This window comes from Lepidochelys kempii, chromosome 4 (genome assembly GCF_965140285.1).
Source record: "Lepidochelys kempii isolate rLepKem1 chromosome 4, rLepKem1.hap1, whole genome shotgun sequence".
NCBI lineage: Eukaryota > Metazoa > Chordata > Testudines > Cheloniidae > Lepidochelys > Lepidochelys kempii.
Window position 1 is genome coordinate 13,725,040 of NC_136383.1, and position 17,391 is coordinate 13,742,430.

The following is a 17,391-nucleotide window of genomic DNA, read 5'->3' on the forward strand; positions in this document are numbered from 1 at the left end:
GGCTGGAACAATGTGTACAGTGGGGGTGCTGAGAGCCACTGAACCAAATTGTAAAGGCTGTGTGTAATGGAAACCACTTCAAAGCTGGGGGTGCTGCAGCTCCCCTAGTTCCAGCACTTGGGGGGCAGGTTGGAGTTGGGGGCAGCTCCCCCTCCCCCAGGCAGCAGGGGCTCTTGCCTCCCAGTGACCTTCCTGGAACCCTGGAGGAGGGGGGGGGGCGGACCCGGCTTCCACCTTCCCCGCCCCAGCATCCCGATTCCCCCGGCGGAGGGGGAAGGGTGTGACACCGGAGCCCCCTCCCCGGAACCTTCCTCCCGGGCTCCGCGCGGCAGCTGGGTTCGCTTTGAGTGTGACACGGCCCGGCCCGGCGACATGGCGGCCCCCGGCAGGTGCTGCCTGCGGAGACGTGAGTGGGGCGGGAAAGGGCCGCGATGAGCGGGGATCCTCCCGTGCCTGTAACGGGGGTGGGGGCGCCTCCTCCTCCCGGCGGGCCGGCTCCCCCGTCCCGGCTCACGGAGAGCCCGGGGCCGCCCAGCTACGGCTCTGATCGCCTGGGCCTCGGGTCTGGTTTTCACACGGGCTGGAGGGGGACCCCCGGCCCTGAAACGCCCAGCAGCGTCCCGGCCGGAGGCTGGGGAGCGGCCGCAGAGCCTGTTGCCCGGCAGCGGGGCCGCCAGACCCCTCCCGCCCCACGGGCCCGCTGGAGGCGGCCGGGGCCGCGAGCGAGCGTTTGGCCTTGTTGTAAGGTGTCCTTGAGACGCCTTCAGCAAAACTCTGCTTCATCCGGTGGAGAGACCGAAAAGGGCGTGTAATATGAATCCTAAACTAGGGGGGGGCTTCCTCCGGGGAGGGACAGCTGGCAGGCCTTGCTCCAGGGTTTTGTTACGAATAGGCAGGCAAGGGAAATCTGTAAAAATAGCGTCACAAATCAGGCCTGAATAGACCTTAAAGCAAAAAAAAAAAAAAATCGCTCCTTTTCTGTGCTAACTGATTAGAATATTACAAATGTTTATATATATTGTATTTTTAAACAGTTCTGGCTCAGTTTCCCAGGATTGATCAACGTACCTCAGTAGTTCCCTGCCTTGGAAACATACAGCGATCCATTAGACCCTATGCTGCTGCAAAGTGAGTGTTTACTATATTTCTAACAGGCTGTGTCTGCAGTCATGGGTTACACAAATGGCTTTTAAAATTAAGAAGACTTAATAATATCTTGAATATTGGTGTAAATGTCGCTGTTGGACATATCCCTAGTACAACTTAGGCTACTTCCCTTTCTTACGGAGTATTAGAAGCCCTTTTGGAAGTGGCTACCTTTTGGTTAAGCACTGTTACTGAAGAAGGATAATTGTTTTGCCATATTTCAGAGTAGCAGCCGTGTTAGTCTGTATTCGCAAAAAGAAAAGGAGTACTTGTGGCACCCTAGAGACTAACCAATTTATTTGAGCATAAGCTTTCGTGAGCTACAGCTCACTTCATCGGATGCATAAAGTGGAAAATACAGTGAGGAGATTTATATACACACAGACCATGAAAAAATGGGTGTTTATCATACACATTGTAAGGAGAGTGATCACTTAAGATGAGCTATTACCAGCAGGAGAATGGGGTGGGGGGAGAGAGAAAACCTTTTGAAGTGATAATCAAGGTGGGCCAATTCCAGCATATTTCCAGGAGTTGACAAGAACGTCTGAGGAACGGGGGGGGAATAAACAAGGGGAAATAGTTTTACTTTATATAATGACTCAATCACTCCCAGTCTCTATTCAAGCCTAAATTAATTGTATCCAATTTGCAAATTAATTCCAATTCAGCACTCTCTCCTTGGAGTAGGTTTTTGAAGTTTTTTTGTTGAAGAATAGTCACTTTGAGGTCAGAAATTGAGTGACCAGAGAGATTGAAGTGTTTTCTGACTGGTTTATGAATGTTATAATTTTTGACATCTGATTTGTGTCCATTTATTCGTTTATGTAGAGACTGTCCAATTTGACCAATGTACATGGCAGGGGGCATTGCTGGCACATGATGGCATATATCACATTGGTAGATGTGCAGGTGAATGAGCCTCTGATAGCGTGGCTGATGTGATTAGACCCTATAATGGTGTCCTCTGAATAGATATGTGGGCACAGTTGGCAACGGGCTTTGTTGCAAGGATAGGTTCCTGGGTTAGTGGTTCTGTTGTGTGGTATGTGGTTGTTGGTGAGTATTTGCTTCAGGTTGGGGGGCTGTCTGTAGGCAAGGACTGGTCTGTCTCCCAAGATCTGTGAGAGTGTTGGGTCATCCTTCGGGATAGGTTGTAGATCCTTGATAATGCGTTGGAGGGGTTTTAGTTGGGGGCTGAAGGTGACGGCTAGTGGCATTCTGTTGTTTTCTTTGTTAGGCCTGTCCTGTAGTAGGTGACTTCTGGGTACTCTTCTGGCTCTGTCAATCTGTTTCTTCACTTCAGCAGGTGGGTATCGTAGTTGTAAGAATGCTTGATAGGGATCTTGTAGGTGTTTGTCTCTGTCTGAGGGGTTGGAGTAAATGCGGTTGTATCGTAGAGCTTGGTGTAGACAATGGATCATGTGGTGTGGTCTGGATGAAAGCTGGAGGCATGTAGGTAGGAATAGCAGCCAGTAGCTTTCCGGTATAGGGTGGTGATTATGTGACCATCGCTTATTAGCACTGTAGTATCCAGGAAGTGGATCTCTTGTGTGGACTGGACCAGGCTGAGGTTGATGGTGGGATGGAAATTGTTGAAATCATGGTGGAATTCCTCAGGGGCTTCTTTTCCATGGGTCCAGATGATGAAGATGTCATCAATATAGCGCAAGTAGAGTAGGGGCATTAGGGAACGAGAGCTGAGGAAGCCTTGTTCTAAGTCAGCCATAAAAATGTTGGCATACTGTGGGGCCATACGGGTACCCATAGCAGTGCCGCTGATTTGAAGGTATACATTGTCCCCAAATGTGAAATAGTTATGGGTGAGGACAAAGTCACAAAGTTCAGCCACCAGGTTAGCCGTGACATTATCGGGGATACTGTTCCTGACGGCTTGTAGTCCATCTTTGTGTGGAATGTTGGTGTAGAGGGCTTCTACATCCATAGTGGCCAGGATGGTGTTATCAGGAAGATCACCGATGGATTGTAGTTTCCTCAGGAATTCAGTGGTGTCTCGAAGATAGCTGGGAGTGCTGGTAGCGTAGGTCCTGAGGAGGGAGTCTACATAGCCAGACAATCCTGCTGTCAGGGTGCCAATGCCTGAGATGATGGGGCGCCCAGGATTTCCAGGTTTATGGATCTTGGGTAGCAGATAGAATACCCAAGGTCGGGGTTCCAGGGGTGTGTCTGTGCGGATTTGTTCTTGTGCTTTTTCAGGGAGTTTCTTGAGCAAATGCTGTAGTTTCTTTTGGTAACCCTCAGTGGAATCAGAGGGTAATGGCTTGTAGAAAGTGGTGTTGGAGAACTGCCTAGCAGCCTCTTGTTCATATTCCGACCTATTCATGATAACAACAGCACCTCCTTTGTCAGCCTTTTTGATTATGATGTCAGAGTTTTTCTGAGGCTGTGGATGGCATTGTGTTCTGCACGGCTGAGGTTATGGGGCAAGTGATGCTGCTTTTCCACATTTTCAGCCCGTGCACGTCGGTGGAAGCACTCTATGTAGAAGTCCAGTCTGCTGTTTCGACTTTCAGGAGGAGTCCACCCAGAATCCGTCTTTTTGTAGTGTTGGTAGGAAGGTCTCTGTGGATTAGTATGTTGTTCAGAGGTGTGTTGGAAATATCCCTTGAGTCAGAGATGTCGAAAATAGGGTTCGAGGTCAGCACAGAGCTGTATCATGTTCGTGGGTGTGGAGGGGCAGAAGGAGAGGCCCAGAGATAGGACAGATTCTTCTGCTGGGCTAAAAGTATAGTTGGATAGATTAACAATATTGCTGGGTGGGTTAAGGGAACCGTTGCTGTGGCCCCTTCTGGCATGTAGTAGTTTAGATAGTTTAGTGTCCTTTATTTCTTTTGTAGAGAAGCAAAGTGTGTGTTGTAAATGGCTTGTCTAGTTTAGTAAAGTCCAGCCACGAGGAAGTTTGTGTGGAAGGCTGTTTTTTTATGAGAGTATCCAGTTTTGAGAGCTCATTCTTAATCTTTCCCTGTTTGCTGTAGAGGATGTTGATCAGGTGGTTCCGCAGTTTCTTTGAGAGTGTGTGGCACAAGCTGTCAGCGTAGTCTGTGTGGTATGTAGATTGTAATGGATTTTTTACCTTCAGTCCTTTTGGTATGATGTCCATCTGTTTGCATTTGGAAAGGAAGATGATGTCTCTGTATCTGTACGAGTTTTTTCATGAAGTTGATAGATTTCCACTCCATACGGCTAAATGCAGTGCCTTGCATAATGACAGGTTTCAGAGTAGCAGCCGTGTTAGTCTGTATTCGCAAAAAGAAAAGGAGTACTTGTGGCACCTTAGAGACTAACAAATTTATTTGAGCATAAGCTTTCGTGAGCTACAACTCACTTCATTGGATGCATAAAGTGGAAAATACAGTGAGGAGATTTATGTACACACAGTCCATGAAAAAATGGGTGTTTATCATACACTTTGCCATAGTCACAATATATTTTTTTAATTCACTTTTCTATATACTTGCTTATGAACAGTAAAATAAATACAAATGTTACAAAACAAAATAGACTAGTAAAAATTAGTCAATCCTACCACTGAGACTGTTATCAAATGGACTACTAAAAGGAGGATATCAACATAAAAGCTAGTTGGTTTATAAAAATTAGTAATTTTAAGTGGTGCATATGCTCCTGCTTCTCCTGGCAGTTGGTGTGGTTTTACAATCACATTTTCCTCTTAAAAAATCTGTCTGTTGTGTGAAATATGTACATAGATGAGAGGAAGAAAACTATGCAGACACTACAGTAAAACTTACTATACACAAAATACTGTCAATGCTTCTAATTTCTCTCAGTTTTACTAATGTGAAGTGTTACTTGAAAAGATTGGTGAAGTATAGTTTAATGGAAGTATGGCTTTAAATTCACAACATACTTTTAATGCTTATCCTTCTATTATCTGTTTCTTTATGTGCTCTTCACCCTCCCATTCTCAGTAGCCTTGAAAACTAGATAATGTCATGAAGGCACTTGGGTCTGCCTGCAGAGAGCTGTTTGCAGGATTGGAACATAAGATGATGAGCAACATTCAAATGGATTCAGGAAGGGAAGACCATGAAATATATACAACACTTGTATGAATATATGGATAGCTTTGTAATTACATATATATCAATACTCTCAATTGCCTCTTAGCCTAGTCATTAAACTTTGGCTGATTTTTTTTTTTTTTTTTTTTTGGTAGACTTCAGTATTACTCTTGTTTTTATATGGAAAGTGCTCAGATACAATGGTGGTAGGTCACAGGATAAAATCTTAAGATCGATATATGGTTGCTGTGGTAGTGGGTCTGAAGAAAGGATATATAAATTATTTGAGTGTATTCTGTGTCAGACATGCACAAAGTTGTCCATAACTTTTATTATTTTTACAAAAAGAAAAGGAGGACTTGTGGCACCTTAGAGACTAACCAATTTATTAGAGCATAAGCTTTCGTGAGCTACAGCTCACTTCTTCAGATGCATATCGTGGAATATGCATCTGAAGAATTTCCACGATATGCATCTGAAGAAGTGAGCTGTAGCTCACGAAAGCTTATGCTCTAATAAATTGGTTAGTCTCTAAGGTGCCACAAGTCCTCCTTTTCTTTTTGCGAATACAGACTAACACGGCTGTTACTCTGAAACCTGTCATTATTTTTACAGTCTTAGATACACATGTATACAGCATCTTCTACAAGAGCTTGGTATTATGTTGTGTTTGAATAGCAGTATGTGATCACCTGATTGGAGACTGTACCATAATGCATATGCATGAAGGAGTGGAGTTGCAAATATTATCTTAACTTCAGTGTTTTGACATAACTATGCAACATTAATTTAGATCTTTAACACAGTCATGTGAAATGCAGAGTATCAGGTGCAAAACACCTTGAGAGTATTTATTCCCAAAACACTTAGTGCCAGATTTTCCAGAGGTGTTGAGCAGCTACAGCTCCCATTGACTTTGACAGGAACTGTAGTTACTCAGCACCTTTAAAAATCAGCACCTTAACTTTTTAAAGATAGCAAAGAATTGCTTAGGAGTAAACTGCTCTTTTTCCTGCCATGGGAATATTCTGGTTTCTGTTATGATCATGTGACAATCCTTGAGAACCCTCCTTCAGCGCTCCTTTGTGATGATAACCAAAGTCTCACGTAAAAACAGACCACTTCCCTTCCTTAATAAAAACAAAATTTAAAATTCAATAGATTACAGAGCCCAAGAGGTGTTAAATGTTTACTTTGCAGAACCAGAGCCAAACCTATTGGACTTCCCAAAATGGGATTCTTAAAAGTAGAGAAAACTTATGGAAGTTGCAGAGAGCTGCAAGAAAGGGGGTGGAGAGGGCTGATCATGTATGACCCACATTGGGTAAAACAGATTTATTTGGTCTGCCTGGGTAGCCAATCTTAAATGGCTTCTACTGTACTAGTTGTAATGGGTTACAATATCTTTCCCTTAGGCACAGAAGATGGGATTGTTCAGTATGGAGCTGAATTAATTCCTTCCTACAGGAAATTCATGGAAACTGCTTTGTCATCTTTGCCATTCACCTTGCTGGCTTCCGGATATTCTTAAGATATGGGGGGAACTAACTCTTACAGATCTGTGCATAAATAGGATTGCCAGGATAATGTCCCACTTGCCTTTTTTGAGAAGAAAATCTTAATGCTTTTGGAAGCGTTCATTTGAATTTCTAAAAGTGGAACTTGTCCTTTTTTGTAATACCTGAAACGACAACTTCAGAGTTGGAATTTCAGTTTGTTTTTTGCCATTAAATGCAAATTAAGCGGTAACATTAATGGAATGCAACTTGTGCGCTAACGTTGGCAGATCAGTGGTGAAGCCAACGCAGTTATCTAAATTAACCTTTGAGCCAAAGTCGAGATACTTTGCTCTGATATTTGTCTAGGAAGTCGGTCATTATCAGAGCACAAATTCAGATTCCAAAATCATTAGTGCTCTTTCACTAAACTGACTGCACAAAAACAGATTTTAAAGCTTCTGATCTCTGAGAGGCTATTCAGGATTGTTGCCTTTCATAGAATAGAATATTAGGGTTGGAAGGGACCTCAGGAGGTCATCTAGTCCAACCCCCTGCTCAAAGCAGGACTAATCCCCAATTTTTGCCCCAGATCCCTAAATGGCCCCCTCAAGGATTGAACTCACAACCCTGGGTTTAACAGGCTAATGCTCAAACCACTGAGCTATCCTGCCATCGTGAGGCGGGAGCTACATCCCACAAGAAACTTGCAGCCAGGAAGAAAAGAACATTGTAATGTTTAATTCTTTAGGGATTTTTACTGGATTACTGAGGCAGATTAGTTTAGAGGGATTATGATAATTTTTTTTAACAGGCGCTATGTTCTGATTATTTAAATCTCCTTTAAGATGACTATCAAAGTCCATCTGTGACCATACTCATAGTCACTGACTAGGTAATCTTGCATCTATTGCTTTGTAGCCTTTGAGGTTCAGTTTCATTAATAGTGTTTTGGTTCTGATTTGTCTTTACTCTTCCTCCTATGTTTACAGTAGGTGGGTAGGCGAAGTAAGTGGGGAGTCCAATGCAGTTTTGACGGATTGACCTTTCATGAGTTGACTTGGCCACACAAGACATTGTTTTTTATTGAGATGCCATTTAAACCAAACTGTTTTTTATTCAAGTACGTACTAAGCATTAAGGTTAATGGTCTTATATTTATCATTTTGGTTTGCAAAAGAACTGCAAAAAAAGGTTCAAAGGATGCCAAGCAGAAAACTTCGGAAGCAGAGCCAGCAAAAAAAAAGAACACTTACAGACGAAAGTTAGCAAGCAAGCCAGTGGATGATGTGTATTTAACATGGTTGTATGAAAGGCCAGTCTATGATGCAGAGGTGGCTGTGGACATGCTGAAGAAGTTTCAGCAGTTGGACTTCACTTACCCAAAACAACATGTATATGCTAACCTCACCCTGGATATGATGCTAGAGAAGAAGGTATGTTGACAGTACCTACAGATTTGCAGTTGTGATATTTTAAGAAACTACCTTTCTTAATGGCAAGGGAAAGAAATGTAATACAGTGAAGAGTCTTTCCTGTCATCTTGCTCTGGCTCATCCTCCAAACCTCTTTCCCATTTGGCGACATGTTTATGCAGGGTATTCACTGTTCTTTCCTAGACGACACTGTGCTTTGGCAGAACTGTACATAGTATCTTTCAAATTCAGGACTTAAAGATGTTTCCTCTGATCAACAATTTCTGTTGTTCTTCTAATGTTTTAAAGACTGCTGTATAGTTAAAGTCCTATTCTAAGACACAACCTATTTTGATAAGGATTGTCTGTGTTCATATAGTGCCTTTAGAAGATTTGTATAATTTAAAAGTTGGCATCCAGTCATGGAGAAATCCTGTATTCTCTCTCTCTCTCTCTTTTTCCTGCCTTGCTAGTACTCTTGCCATTGTGCTGTATTGAACAGCAATCCCCATCTAATCCCCTACTGTTCCTGGGTGCACTCCTTACGAGAAGGAGAGTAGAGACAATAATTTTCTTTCCTCTTCCCCTCCTGTTTTTATTTCTCTTCCTTCTGCCCTGTGTTAATGTTGTCACTTCTCTCTTGGCAGCACAACAGGAAAAGCATCATGTATGGGCATGGCATAGGCACGGTCCTAGTTTTGAGGGAGTCCTAAATTGAACTAGAGGGACAAAAATACAGAAGTGTGTAAAGTGTCAGTTCATTCTAGTCTCATATTTCAAGTAATGCATTTTAGGCTATCTAGTTATCAAGTCAACAGCTAACTAAATTTACCAAAACATAATCTATGGGTAGAGCTGTTCTTTATTTGTAATTTCAGTAGTTCATAGCCAACTTACAACACAAATGTTAGTACTTAGTGGACCAGCTCCACACAAGTGGGAAAAATATACAAAACCCCCTTTTCTTATAAACAAAGTTCCAGTTAGGATTTAGATGTCCTACAGTAAGAGAGTTTTAAATTTGCACCAACCACTTTTTTTTTTATATCTGTTAGAAAAAAGTGGATCAGTTTGTCAGCACCATTCTTCTGCCATATCCTTTTGCTAACGAAATCAATAAAGTTTTGGTATTCACAGAGGTGAGTAAACGTGTTATTTAAGTCTTGCATTTCAGATATTTTATGTATACAACAAATGTTTAGTACATGGTTCACTTTTGTATTTGTGTAGGGCCTTTCGTTCTGAAGGATCCCAAAGTGTTTTACAAAGTTTCTTGGGCCAGGAGCGACCTCTGGCTGTGGATGCTTAGCAATTTAATGTTTGTTCCTACTTTTTTCTGTTCTCCTGTCTTGTGTGTGTACACTTATCTGTTAGCAGAATATTCTAGTGCTGTAAATTTAAGAATTTAAGAGGAATTGAGTACCAAGGCTGAAGCAACTCATAATGGAGTTCTTGTAACCCAAGGGTGGGCAAACTTTTTGGCCAGAGGGCCACATCGGGGTTGCAAAACTGTATGGAGGAACAGGTAGGGAAGGCTTTGCCCCGCCCCTATCCACCCCCTCCCACTTCCAGCCTCCTGACTTCCCCCCTCAGAACCCGTGACCCATCCAACCCCCCCTGCTCCTTGTCCCCTGACACACACACCACCTGAGACCCGCTGCCCCTATCCAAACGGCCTTTGGGGACCCTACCCCCACCCCCCGACAGGCCTGCCCTGGGACTCCCAGACCTATCCAACCTCCCCTACTCCCCATCCCTTGACTGCCCCCCCGAACCATCTGCCCCTTATCCAACCCGCCCCCCCACTCCCTGCCCCCTTACCATGCCAGAGCCAGCCCCGCCACCGTCCTGCCCGGCAGGAGTTTGCAGCCCTGCTGCCCAGAGCGCTGGCAGCACGACAAGCTGGGGTTGCAGGGGAGCGGGGACAGCAGGGAAGGGGCTGGGGGCTAGCCTCCCCGGCCGGGAGCTCAGGGGCTGGGCAGGACAGTCCCACAGGCTAGATGTGGCCCGCAGGTTGTAGTTTGCCCACCTCTGTTGTAACTTAATACTGGCTAAAGGAAGTGTCCTTTCCTAGTTAGAATCCATTGCTGTTTTTCTCCTTCTCCCCATGTGTCCATAATTATTTTTCATCTTAATTTATTTAAAATTCAATTTATATGATATAAAGCTTGTGCCTCTGTAGTTGATTTGTCTTAATATCAAATCCTCAATCTTTTAGTTGCCCTCCCTAAATCTTTTCTACTTTCCTTCAAGACTGCCAAATGCCTGACTTATGTGCATAATAGAAAACTAATATTTTGGAATGAGTCTTTTATAGAACTTTTGCTGATACATTTCATTTAAAGTACTTAAATGCTCATGAAAGGTCCTGCATTAACAGCCACAGATCTTCCCTTAGCCAAAGAATAGGTACAGCACAAGCATTGGCAGAACCTATGCTGCGGTCTGATAGCAGCCATTTCTTCAGGCACAGGCTGAGCTAAAACAAAAATAGACCAAAATTTAAACCAAATAAATATTTTTCATCGGGCACTGGAGCTTGGTCATGTAATTGTAGAAAATCACCAAAGGGAGCAAATTTAATCAAATGTGAGAGTCCTGCCACACTTCTGGAGAGTTCAGCTGTAGAGGCTTCCAGCTGACTTTTTAATAGTTTTGACAAGGTATAAAGGGAAAAGCAATCTACCAAACAACCATATCACAGACCATTTAAGGTTGTATGGATAATGATCACCCAGAAGATAGCAGGAAACCACTGCAGACACTTGAGTCCAAGTGTTTGCTATATTCACAGTGGCTTGCGCTGCTCAGACAAGCAACAGCATTCTACCCACAAGCTCCACCTAGTGTAGACTGTGAAGGTAACCCTAAGCATGATGCAGTAGAGTAGTCTAATATCAAGTGACAGAGACACGAATCATGGTTGTATTGCCTGTATTGGAAAAGTATACCTGCAGCATCCTGGCCATCTATAGCTAATGAAAGGCACGAGAGGCCAGCTTGCCAACTGAGAATTCAGGGGCAGTAATGATTCCAGTAGGACATCTAATATGTGAGCCATTTTAGTAAAAGGTGGGCATAGTGTGCATCCTTCTTAGGATGTTCTGAATATTCATGCCATTATTTTCTGACTCTCTCTTCTAACAAAAGCTTCCACTTGTCATCCAGTTTGCTTTCATCAAGGTCCCTGCCTAAGTCAAATACTCGGAAAGAAATGGTTTTGTAGAATCAGAGTTAAATAGAAGATGTAGAACTGAGTATCCCCAGCAGATTGATGATACTGCAGCTCAGAAACTTCTCTCTCTCGTTGTACCATATGCATAGTGGATAAGAGTGTGACAGGATGCAACTCAATGTGACCCTTCTTATGTGAGCACCTGGGGGAGGACAAGTAGTTTCCCCAGATTTTACACACCAGGACCCCTCTGAGAAGAAAGTGTGAAGCTATGTAATTTCTTTTTTATAAAAACTAAACGTGACTTTATAATAGCTTATGTAATCAAACCATTAATATCTCATCAATGGTATTAAAAGCTATTGACAGATCACTAGATGATATTGATGGTTTCTGTTCAGTACTGAAAGTAAACTAATTGGATCATGTGTAGAGAATGAATGAGTAATTTCCAAACATCTTTTCAAGTAAAGGTCTCTTCAGTATTTGCTTAATGGTAGCTTGTTCACCTCAAGGAAGTTAGTAACAATCATCTTCACTGGTGCACTAAAACTTTCTCCACTTTTTCCTTAAAGGATAAGACTCCATCTAGCAGATGGCTGGTTGCTTCATCCTGATCATGGAGAAAGAAAGCAAGAAACTGAGTTGAAAACCACCCAGCATAAATTGTTAGCATTTCCTGTCTCACTGTAACACTGTTCTCTAGATTTGGTGAGATCATGGCAAAGATTTTGTTGCCACTCCTTACTGGGACCTGATTAAAATTTGTGAATTAGAGAGAAAGCTTCCATTAAAGATTCCCAGAGCTACCTATCTCTAAACCTCACTAGTTTTTAAACAGTTGTTCCCATCTGATAGTTTCATGTTTAACAAACAAGTGAGTTGGTTTTTCATTCAATGCATATGACTGTGTTGGTGAAATCATTCTACTGTTGATGACTTTGAAGTAATAACAGAATGGCTGATAGTACATATGTTATATCTGGGCTATTGTTTTTTAACAGAATGCAGAAGAAATTAAAATAGCAAAAGAAAATGGAGCTGCTTTTGTGGGAGGGACTGAATTAATCCAAAAGGTATTTTTTTTTAATATCCGTGTAAATTGCATTTTTCATGTTACAAAAACCCTGTCGAGGCTGGGAAGCTTTACCCTTGTAAGTTTCAGTGGTCTAAACTGAGAGGTGACACAAAGGATGGTGTTAAACTCATGCCAGTTTACTGATCTGTAAGTAGATGTAACACATGCTCTGATAAGGATGGAGAATGGGGTTGTAAGAAGAAAAGTAAGCAATGGGAATATGTTATAAGATGTAAGATAAAACAGGTATGCCCTCCTTTACTTTAGTCTTCTATTGGTTGCTTTAGAGGAGGAGTTTTCAACCTTTCATTTGCAGATCCCTAAATAATTTAAAATGGAGGTGCCGACCCCTTTGGAAATCTTAGACATAGTTTGCAGACCCCCAGGGGCCACAGACCACAGGTTGAAAACTATTGTTCCATGGTAATGGCAGTCTTTTGCAGACCCCTTGGACATAGTCTGCAGACCCCAGATTGAAAACCACCGCTTTAAAGGAAGCTTGCAGGGTTGGTTTTTTTTTTGCCTTTTCTGGCAATGAAAATAAAGCCTGTTTTATTTTTAACAATTTTAAAAAATTACTTATGGAGTGTAATCTTCCACTACTCTCTAAAGCTTACAAACCAGTATACAGTAACTTCTCACTTAACGTTGCAGTTATGTTCCTGAAAAATACGACTTTAAGCAAAACGATGTTAAGCTAATCCAATTTCCCCATAAGAATTAATGTAAATAGGGGGGATTAGGTTCCAGAGAATTTTTTTTCACCAGACAAAAGGGGTGGGTGTGGGTGTGTGTAATATAGTCTTTTGTCTGGTGAAAAAATATAGTCTTTTGTCGTCCCCGTCCCCCCCCCCCACACACACACAGAGTATAAGTTTTAAACAAACAATTTAATACTGGTACACAGCAACGATGATTGTGAAGCTTGGTTGAGGTGGTGAAGTCAGAGGGTGGGATATTTCCCTGGGAATGCCTTACTGCTAAATGATGAACTAGCAATTGGCTGAGCCCTCAAGGGTTAACTCACTGTTGTTAATGTAGCCTCTCACTCTACAAGGCAGCACGAATAGAGGGAAGGGAGACAGCATGGCAGAGACACACCGTGTGTGTGTGTGTGTGTGTGAGAGAGAGAGAGGGTGAGAGAGATGTGCTTTGCCCCTTTAAGTACACTGACCCCACTCTTAAGTATGCTGCCTTGTTAAGTAGATCAGCAAGCTGAGACCACAGCTGCTGCCAGGAAGCTCCCTCCATCCTGAGACCTGTCGTGTGTGTCTCTTGCTCTGTGGAAGATGGGGTAAGTAGGGGGGAGGGGGACGCCCTGATATTAGCCCCTCTCTTCTTCCCCTCCTCCCACACAGCAAGCAGGAGGCTCAAGGAGCAGCTCCAAGGCAGAGGGCAGGAGCAGCACATGGCAGTGGGGGGGAAGGACAGCCGAATTGCAGGCAATTGGTCGCTTGCTGGGCAGCTGCCGCACTGGGAACTTAGGAGAGCAGGGAGCTGATAGGGGGGCTGCTGGCCCACCCTGGTTCCAAGCCCCCACCAGCTAGCTCCAACGGGTTGCTCTCCCTGCAAGCAGTGGACAAAGCAGGCTGCCAAATGACATTATAAGCGAGCATTGCACAACTTTAAACGAGCACGTTCCGAAATTGATCAGCAACGTAACAAAGTTAACCGGGACAACTTTAAGGGAGGAGTTACTTTATTTACATCTTAGTTTTACGTTCTCTTGTGGTTGGCTTTAAGAATGTGATCTTTCTAAAAACTACAAAGTTGGTTCCAAGAACTCTTTGAAGCGGGGACTTTGTCTTCCTTAGTACAGAACCTAGCACTCTTTGGCACTACTTTGATACCGCTGCATTGGTCATATTGCCAAATGTTTAAAGTCTGATGGCTGAGAAACACAAGAGACAGAAGGCTTTTCCTTTCCTGGGGGTATTTTTTTTTTTAATTCTGAGCATTTTATCTCAAAAATGAATATTGCTTCCATTGTTAAATATACTTATAGTGCAAACTTTCACCTAATTATTCTGGCTTCTTTTAATTTCAGATTTTGGATGATGAAATCAACGCAGATTTTTACATAGCCGTTCCTGAACTAATAGCAAAGTTGCTACCTTTAAAAAACAAACTAAGAAAAAAGTTTCCAAAGACTAACAGAAGTAAGACATTTTCATTAAATGTTATTTTATATATATTAAATATGTAATCACATTAATGTATTAATATTAAATATTAAGCCCTTGAGCAGGAGCTTTCTCTTGAAACAATTTAATCAGCCTCTTCATTTAGGAAATGAAGCTGTGTAAAATGTATCTCTGGAATGAAGTTTTACTGAGAGGACCTTTACTGAGTTTGATTGTGATTTGAGACCAATATGATCTTTGAAAAATCTGGTACTCTGAGCCAGTTCTTCAGTTTAAATGAGCTTGAGTTTAGAGTCAAGCCCTATCTGCATAAACTTATGGGAACTATGTATATGTAAGAAACCTCTTACAGTGAGAGATCTAGTTAGAGAAATACACGCAAAGTCACATACTTTGAAACTTACACATTGCAAAGAACTGAAATATGGCTATAATAACCTTCTGCTTATAGCAAAGTTCTGTGGGGGAAAATGGTTTCACTAAAACAGTGAAAAATGTGCGGAAATTTTGTGTAGTCACGAGCACCACAACTTACCAGTTATTTGTATGTTTTGCCCACTTTTTAACCACATTTGAATGACATCTGTCTTTAACCTATTTCTCTTTCACAATTATTTTCTTCATATCTATGGCTTGTTTCTTCATGATGCTATAAATATTCCCTCTCTTGGTATCGGATCTCCCACAACAACAAACATCATTCTGTACAATATCTTTCTCTATTTTTTGACCTTCCTTTGTTTCTAAATGATCTTAATTTGTTACTTCTAACATGATCCAAATTAAAATCCTGTGGCTGTTCAAGCATTGGTTTTTTTTCTTGCTGACATTGTTATGCACTGAGAGTTTAAATCAAGATCTTTTTCTCATCTTTAATGTTTTCTTTCCTCCACAAGTGTCTGCACAAAGTATTTACAAGCAGGCAAACAACATTTGTGCTCTTTAAACAGTTGGAGCAAACTACTAATCTGTCAAAAATGTAACAGGTGCATTAGAATACATGAAAGCCTATATTGTGCCCTTAAGAGGTTATTCAGTTTCTAGTTTAGCAAAACCTGATTTCTGCTACAGCCAACAGAACAAGTGGGTAAAACAGAGTGTACGTTTCAAACAACCTCGCGACATTGTAAGCCAAATAGGCCCTTGCAGCTCAGCTAACTATTTTTTCTCTTCTTGTTACTGATGGGAATCGTCCCGGTTAACGTTGTTTCTTGTTACGTTGCTGATCAATTAGAGAACATGCTTGTTTAAAGTTGCCCAAGGCTCCCTTATAACGTTGTTTGGCAGCTGCCTGCTTTGTTCACTGCTTGCAGGAAGAGCAGCCCGTTGGAGCTAGCTGGTGGGGGCTTGGAACCAGGGGGGACCGGCAGCTCCCCTAAATTCTCTGTGCGGTAGCTGCAGAACAGGCTATCAATTGCCGGGCAGTTCAGCTGTCTCTCCCCTCGCTGCCATGTGCTGCTCCTGGTTTCTGCCTTGGAGCTGCTTCCGGGAGCCTCCTGCTTGCTGTGCAGTGGGGAGGGAAGAGGGGTGCTGATGTCAAGGTGTCTCCCTCCCCCAGCTCGTGTACCGCATCTCGATAGAGCTGGGTGGGATAGACAGGGCTCAGGATGGAGGGAGTTGGCCGGTAGCAGCTTCTGTCTCAACTTGCTGATCTACTTAAAAAGGCAATGTACTTAGAGTGAGGTCAGCGTACTTAAAGGGGCAATGCGCATCTCTTTCTCTCTCTCTCTCTTTCACACACACACACACACACACACACACACACACACACACACACACACACACACACACACACACTCACACTCACTCAAGGTGTGTCTCTGTCATGCTGTCTCCTCCCTCCATTCATGCTGCCTTGTAGAGTGTGAGGCTACGTTAACAACGTGTTAACTCTTGAGGGCTCAGCCGAGTGCTAGTTCATCATTTAGCAGTAAGGCATTCCCTGGGAAATATCCCACCTCTGACTCCACCACCTCAACCAAGCTTCACAATCATTCATTGCTATGTACAGTATTAAATTGTTTGTTTGAAACTTAAACTGCGTGTGTGTGTGTATATACATATAATATAGTCTTTTGTCGGTTGCAAAAAAATTTCCCTGGAACCTAAACCCCCCATTTACGTTAATTCTTATGGGGAAATTGGATTCGCTTAACATCTTTTCGCTTAAAGTAGCATTTTTCAGGAACATAACTACAACGTTAAGCGAGGAGTTACTGTATCCATCTTGGCTGGATTGAGTAAGGACACTGTATAAAATGTCTAATACTGTAGTTTACTAACTATATTTTAATCCTCTTGGGATATTTTTAAAATGTACAGGTTTGTTTTGTTTTTTTCTGTTTTTAATTTCAGGTTAGAAATACATTTTCCAAACCAGATCTCTAACTGGTATAATAAGACTGTGTTGCAAGAGCCTTCATTTTTATAAAGCTCTACTACAGGGTTCTCATCTTGAATGATCTTGGTATATTTCTTGCAGATAAATTACATCCTATTATAGAACAATTCATGTGCAGTAATGGGTGATTAAAAGTACATAGGCTCCTAAAACAACACAGTCTAACCTAGGGGTGTAAATGTATAGAATATGGGTCCACTGGGGGCCCTCACCGTGTCCTCAGTATCCTGCAGGTTTGTCAAGGGTGATGATTTTTTTTGTCTTGATTACATTTAGAGGAAACCGTTCTAACTCTCATTTTGATTGTACTAGATGTAGGGACGCTAATGCTTTCTTCCACTTTTTGTTTTTCTAATTAGATTCTCTGGGCCGTGACATTCCAAAAATGCTGGAACTCTTCAAAGTGGGCCATGAGTATGTCGTAGAAGAGGAGAACCGTATCGAGACAAGAATAGCAACGGTATGCTCTACAAATAATTTTTTAGCAAATAAT

At 42.4% G+C, this 17,391-nt stretch overlaps 1 protein-coding gene across 5 annotated transcripts in view; it reads left to right on the forward strand.

Moving 5' to 3' along the window:
* The first annotated feature begins 336 nt into the window (after nt 1–336).
* MRPL1 (mitochondrial ribosomal protein L1) overlaps nt 337–17,391 on the forward strand; it is a 37,458-nt gene continuing 20,403 nt past the window's right edge. For 4 of the 5 annotated variants that reach the window (XM_073340457.2, XM_073340459.2, XM_073340461.2 and 1 more), the window contains exons 1-7: nt 337–406; nt 1,035–1,128; nt 7,866–8,121; nt 9,156–9,239; nt 12,280–12,351; nt 14,401–14,512; nt 17,258–17,358. In XM_073340457.2, the coding sequence (XP_073196558.1) occupies nt 373–406; nt 1,035–1,128; nt 7,866–8,121; nt 9,156–9,239; nt 12,280–12,351; nt 14,401–14,512; nt 17,258–17,358 (753 nt within the window). In that variant the 5' untranslated portion in view covers nt 337–372. The remainder of the gene's footprint in view (nt 407–1,034; nt 1,129–7,865; nt 8,122–9,155; nt 9,240–12,279; nt 12,352–14,400; nt 14,513–17,257; nt 17,359–17,391) is intronic. The other variant, XM_073340458.2, reaches the window with a different exon arrangement.